Raw genomic sequence first — 6,535 nt, forward strand, 5'->3', positions numbered from 1 at the left:
TTTCCTCCCGTCTACCCCTTACATACTACTCCATCCTCCTTCTATCCTTCCTCACTTGGTCTTTCCTGACTTCATATATTCTTTTTTCTTCCTTTATTTCATTATTTTACTCCCTTCCTTGTGTTTTCTTCATCTCCATAATTGATGAACCTCTCGCCTCCCACCCATCCTCCATTTTTTCCTTTCTTTCTAAACCAGAATCCCTCCTTTCTGTCAGTAAGTTGACTCTTTTTCTTTTTTCCTTTCATCAGAGCGATCGGAGCCAACCCTTTGTACTGTGACTGCCGTCTGCTCTGGCTGTCAGACTGGGTGAAGAGCGGCTATAAGGAGCCCGGTATCGCCCGCTGTGCCGGACCGCACGGTATGGAGGGCAAGCTTCTGCTCACCACTCCAGCCGACAAGTTCCAGTGTCTGGGTAAGCTGTCAGGAAGCCACCCTCTCATAAAAACTCACACACACACACACACACACACACACACACACACTCACTCACACCTAGTGCACAAAGCTCCACAGTGTTGCTGTGAGAGGAGTTCTTTGTCTTGTTTTGATCATTTATTATAGTGCTGTTCCATAAAAATATAAAACTTTCTAAATCAGTCACATGCCATTTAAAACCAATTCATATAATATCATCTGTGCACTTTCAGTGGTTTGTGATGAATACAGAGGCAATGAGCTGTTTTAAGTGTTTCTGTCATTTATTTTGTAAAATGATCCGAGAGAACAAACACCTACATACTGTCGCTTCTCACTAGATGATATTTAACAAAAGAAAGCTTTTTCATCTGTGTGACCTTCATCAGGAGTTTTCACTCCCACACACACTGAAGCTGCACTGCATGCTGTCTTTAAAGCCACATTATGGAACTTTTCTACCTTAAAATAACAGCTACAAAATACTACTCCAGTGGATCGGACAATTTGGAACCAGTTCTCAGCTGGAACCGGTTCTCGATTCCCACTCCTAATTTTGATGCAACACTGATGTAAAAGGGTGATACCTCTGTGCCTGTTCTTGCACTATATAACTTTTGGCAAATCTTTTATTCAGTGTTTTACTTTTGAGCTTAGGGATTTGCTTTCAATTATATTTTTGTGCTAATTAAAAAGCGTAATTAATATACGCTCAACTAAAATTGTGAACTAAGAAGTTCAGAGGTGAGTAATTTTGATAGATTTCAGCTAAAAACACAGCAAACGTGAGTGTCGAGCTCAGACGTTTGATCCCACTCTCTTCAAGGTGTGAATATGGTGTGAACTTTCCATTAGTGACAGTTTTATCAGACCATGTGCACTTTATCACAGGCGCTAATTGTTGTAGTTTTATACATCAAAATACTCTAGCACTGTAAAATTCATTGTGAAAGCTCGCTGTAATTAATGTTTCCCCTCATCTCGCATGAAGCATTTTGCAAACAGCATGGTGCTTTCTCTCCTCGCCGCAGAGCTCCGCGCGGTTCCTGTCTTTGACTCAATGGGATTAAAAACGATGTCGTCTTTCATTAAATGTGGCTTTGACACACAGTCAGTGATCTTACCTCTAAGCGTGGAGCGTGGCAGTGGCCTGGGTTCTGGACATGTCAAAACAAGTGTAGTTTCATAAAGTTAAGAGAAAAATGCCCATTACTTCATCTGCTGACCCCAGAACAGCTGCTGCAGAAACAAAGTGAAAATACATTTAGAGGCTTGTAATCTTGTGGGTGATGTTTCTCGTTGACAGTGAACATACGAACGTCTCAGTAATGACCTTTCTAACTGTGTGTGTGTGTGCTGTTGTCAGGTCCGGTAGAGGCGTCTGTTCAGGCCAAATGCAGCCCGTGTGTGGCCTCTCCCTGCCAGAACCAGGGCGTCTGTCAAGTCGACCACACGCAACTGTACACGTGTACCTGCAAGTCTGGCTTCACGGTATGCAACTGTGTGTGTGTGTGTGTGTTCATGTTGAACGTGTGCATAGAGGCTTGCGTGATCTAGTTCGTGAGTTTGTCTCTTTTTTTGTTGGCACCTTGTCACATCCAATCAAAATGTTTCCCCCCTGCAGACACACAGCAATCCATTTACCGACCCAGAGCTGAATGTTTGAAACCAATGATCCAATTTTTTATGTTTGCGTGTTGTGAGTGATTATTTTGAGCCCACATCTGTCTCTGATAATCCCACCAAATTACTTAGTTGACCTGATCTAATGTTGTATGCCTGTCAAAAATATGCTCTATATTTACTGTTTGTGTGTGTGTGTGTGTGATATTTCAGGGTAAACACTGTGAGACTCCAGTTGATGCCTGTGTCAGTAATCCCTGCACCAATGGAGGAGTCTGCCTCAGTGACGAACAGACCAGAGGGTTCAGGTAACAGGTCTAAAAGTGTATGTAGCTGCTGTATCTGACATCCCAGCATTCAGCTAACCTGACTGCTCCAGATGCTTTGTTGCAAGTCCTCGCTGGAAACTGTTTGGAAAAGAGCAGACACTTTGAGAAAATAGTTAACCGGTGATTGGACAGTCCATCTGTCTGTCACCGTCCATCGCAGGCAAACTTCATGCTCTTCTCTTTAGCAGCCGTCATTGTTAGTAGCATTAAACCACGCCTGTAGCTCCTCACAGGACACTGACTGCTCCGTAATAACTGTGGTTTGGACACAAGCAGATTCTCGTGTGATTTTGTGAGTCCAGCTCTCTTTGTGCAGTTAGCATCAAACCTTAAACCAACCCTGACCATTTTATCCACACTGGCATGAGTTTCTGTAGGAATAGCAATGCTGTCTGAAATATTACAGTAACTTTTGATTGGATTGCGATGACATTTGGTACATATATACGTAATCCCTAGAGGTTGACTCTTAATGACTTTGGTGGTCCTCTGACTTTTCATCTAGCGCCACCAACAGGTCAAATTACCACTTATGAGAAGTCATGTCACTTTCAGTTGTACGTCGAGATAAATGCTAACAAAGCATGCTAATATTTAGAACGCCAACATGTTATACTAATGCTAACAGTACTATTACTGCAGAGTAACTGTAGGGTTGTTGATATGCTAATAAAAGAATACATAGAGATTAAATAAATAAATGAGTTTTCACAGTTTCCAGGTTTCTAAAAGGTTTTTAATAGAGAGAATGTTGAATTTGAGGAAAGACAGCATCACTGTCAGAGGAAGCTGCTGTGGGCTTAAACTGCCGTCAGACGAGACACCAAAGGTTTTTGTTGTGTTTGATAACATGAAGCTAATATATTTGCATAATGCAGTGCAATGAATGGCGTGTTACATGTTTACCCCTTTAATTTATCTTTTTTTAGTTGCGATGCGAAAACTCCAGTTTATTTATTACTTTGTTTGTATTTGTTTAGCTGCGCCTGTGCATTCGGTTTCCACGGTACCTTCTGCGAGGTGAACGTGGACGACTGTCAGGACCATGGGTGTGAGAACGGCGCCACCTGTGTGGACGGAGTGGGCAACTACACCTGCCTGTGTCCTCCAAACTACATAGGTATGACACCGCCATCAGCTTGTGACTGTCTCTCTTTACTTCCATTGTTACAATAATGATAAAGTATTAATATATATATATATATTAAGAAAACAACACAGTTGATCCATTGTAACCGTGTTTGGAGGAGAAATGATGATCTGGTCTGAAAGTCTGTTCAAACTGTTCCATGATCCCTCTTTCTTTCTCTCACTCTCAGGTCTGTTTTGTGAGGAAGAGGAGGGTTTGTGTTCTCCAGGTAGAAACCCCTGTCAGCATCAGTCCACCTGCATCAGCACTCCTACCGGCCCCAGGTGACCACACACACACACACACACACACACACTTTATCACTGCCGGGCTCAGCAAAGTTTCGGATCCCAGAAGAGATTAAAAATACAGACACACAAAAACAAACATATACAAAGGTACATTTTGCTGAGGTCTGGGTTGGCTCCCCCAAATCCTACACCATGTGTCATGTAGTATATATATATGTGTGTGTGTGTGTGTGTGTGTTCCAGGTGTGTGTGTATTCCAGGCTGGCTGGGGCCAGACTGCGGTATAGATTATAATGAATGTGTGGACCATCGCTGTCAGAACGGAGCTCAGTGCGTCGACCATCTGGACGGCTACAGCTGCGTCTGTCCACAGGGATACAGGTACTGGGAACACTGGGAACTCTGGGAACTCATAGTTCACTGTAGTTACTGTACAGCGGAAACAGAAGGCTGTCTGTACTCAGGGAGCACTGGAAATTAAAAACACGGTTTCCTTTATTGTGTTAAGGCTACAGAAAGATTTTACTTCTCGTTTATGTTTTGCACAAATCATCTAAACTAACATAAATCTTTCAAATAACACTACAAAATCAACATTGTTTATTTTGACTTGATACCTGACCCACATTAAAGGGAAACTTTGCTATTTTTCAACCTGGACCATGCTTTTCTCATGCTTTTGTGTCTAAGAGACTAATGGAGACAATTATAGAGGGAGAGCGCTGCAGCCGGCAGAACTAAAGGGTTAGTGTGGATTCTGACTCATTTATCAGAAAGAGAAAAACTGAAACTGACACTCCCGTTTTCTGCCAGCTAAAATTACTCTTTTTCTCAACGGAGTCTGGTGGCTTTGAATGAGTTGATACTTTATAACGGCTGTTTCTGATAAAACCAAAAGGTCTTCCCATAACGTTGTCAGTAGTACTTTTAGTGGCCGTACATTCCCCCGAAGTATTACGTTTCAGCCATCTGCAACGCTCTTGCTCAGTACTAGACCAATTTAAAAAACTGTTGTTCCCATTAGTCACTTAGACCCAAATACATACACACCTACCAAAGTATACCTTTAATGAGAGATTCTTGTTTGTAATAAGCATTTTTATAAACCTTTAGAAGTATATGATCAAAATTTACACAAGCAAGAAAAAGGATGTTGATGTGCGTACGTTTCCATGCTTCAAGACCCCAATGAGATCCACCCAGTGATGTATGCAGCCTTAAAACAATCTAAAGAAGAGAAAACTGTGGTGAGGTCTGGTATTCGGATCAGTGCATCTCTTATTTATAGGTAATTGGACTGACTGAGTGTTCTCTGGTGCCCTCTCGGACATCTTCTTTTTCCCCTCAGTGGTGAGTTTTGTGAGGTGGCCCTTCCTTCCCTGTCACCCTGCCACCTGGCTCAGTGTCAAAACGGCGCCCCCTGTGTGGAGCAGACGGGGACTGCGGTGTGTCAGTGTCTGCCGGGCTTTGAGGGTCAGAGCTGCGAGAAGCTGGTCAGCGTCAACTTTGTCGACAGAGATTCTTACGTTCAGCTCCAAGACGTCAAGAACTGGCCTCAAACCAACATCACACTGCAGGTGAGAACCCGAGCCCGCATCCAGACACACCGTCCTGTAGGTCACAGACATCAAGTATCAGCAGTAGCAGACCCATGCACACACATACTCTGATTGGTGTGTATGTATGTGTGTGTGTGTTGTGTGTGTGTGTGTGTTTTTCAGGTGTCAACAGCAGAGGACAACGGCATCTTGCTCTATAACGGAGACAACGAGCCGATTGCTGTGGAGCTCCATCAGGGTCATGTCAGGGTCACGTATGACCCTGGGAACCAGCCGGCCACTGCTATCTACAGGTAGACTCTCACACACACACACACAACACGCACACACACACACTCACAGTTACTTGTCACTACCATGTATGTTGTTAAGAGGCCCTTTTTCTATCATAAAGTAAACTAATCATTTAAAATGTGCACATTTGAGACACCAAATCAGGCATTACCTCCACTTTGTTTTCAGTGAACTTTTTTTCTCTCTCATCTCTAGTGAAGCATCTGTGTAATTACAGCTGGAGCATAAACAGGGCCAAAACAATCCTTATTTTCTAAAATGAGCAGATTGTTTTAAACTTATTTTCACTTTTTCTGCACATACAAATGTTTTGTGCTCCAATTAAACCACAGTGACCAGTTTGCAGTAAACAATCCACAGCTCACAATAAACTTCCACAAAAAAGGTAAAGGAACCAAAAACCCCTCTGCAGGCGGATAGTTAAAATGCACCAGGTGAGATGATCCTTAACAACAGCCCCATCAGTTGAAACCAAATAGGAAAAGAGGGAGACAGAATTTTTCTGTGTGAGAAATTTGAGTGTGAGCTTAACACACTTAACATGTCATCTACCATGGGACTCCAGCCAGCAGCTCCCGGTGGCTCAGTGTGTTCTCATGGTCAGATTCTGAAAGCTGAGTGTTCGTGAAGCTCACAGATCCACCTGACTCCCGTCAGGCCCTCAGCGGCCTCTCAGCTCACTGTAACCCAGCAACGCCGCCCAGAGCGTGTCAGCGCACGATCTGCCGCATTGCTCACAGCGAGTCCTGCAGGGTTTAAGAATGTGGACAGGGGACATCGGTGGTGTGGTTATGCGGTTTAATCACAGACGCGGCCAGAGGACACTTGAAGCTGAGTGTCCACTTGATCAGGTGTCGAGTGCTTAAATGTTTGGATGGTTCACAGTTAAGGAGGAGGAAGCACCGGCCAGCCGACAGCCTGACACACACACAC

The 6,535-nt window shown here is 43.6% G+C and overlaps 1 protein-coding gene across 1 annotated transcript in view; it reads left to right on the top strand.

Annotated features, from left to right (window-relative positions):
- LOC118327169 (slit homolog 1 protein-like) overlaps positions 1–6,535 on the top strand; it is a 56,911-nt gene that overhangs the window by 46,447 nt on the left and 3,929 nt on the right. The window contains exons 20-27 of the mRNA XM_035660435.1: positions 252–415; positions 1,784–1,908; positions 2,254–2,348; positions 3,350–3,489; positions 3,689–3,782; positions 3,993–4,130; positions 5,098–5,326; positions 5,471–5,601. Of these exons, the coding sequence (XP_035516328.1) occupies positions 252–415; positions 1,784–1,908; positions 2,254–2,348; positions 3,350–3,489; positions 3,689–3,782; positions 3,993–4,130; positions 5,098–5,326; positions 5,471–5,601 (1,116 nt within the window). The remainder of the gene's footprint in view (positions 1–251; positions 416–1,783; positions 1,909–2,253; positions 2,349–3,349; positions 3,490–3,688; positions 3,783–3,992; positions 4,131–5,097; positions 5,327–5,470; positions 5,602–6,535) is intronic.

Source organism: Morone saxatilis, unplaced genomic scaffold (assembly GCF_004916995.1).
Source record: "Morone saxatilis isolate NCDOM2014 unplaced genomic scaffold, NCSU_SB_2.0 Contig17, whole genome shotgun sequence".
NCBI lineage: Eukaryota > Metazoa > Chordata > Actinopteri > Moronidae > Morone > Morone saxatilis.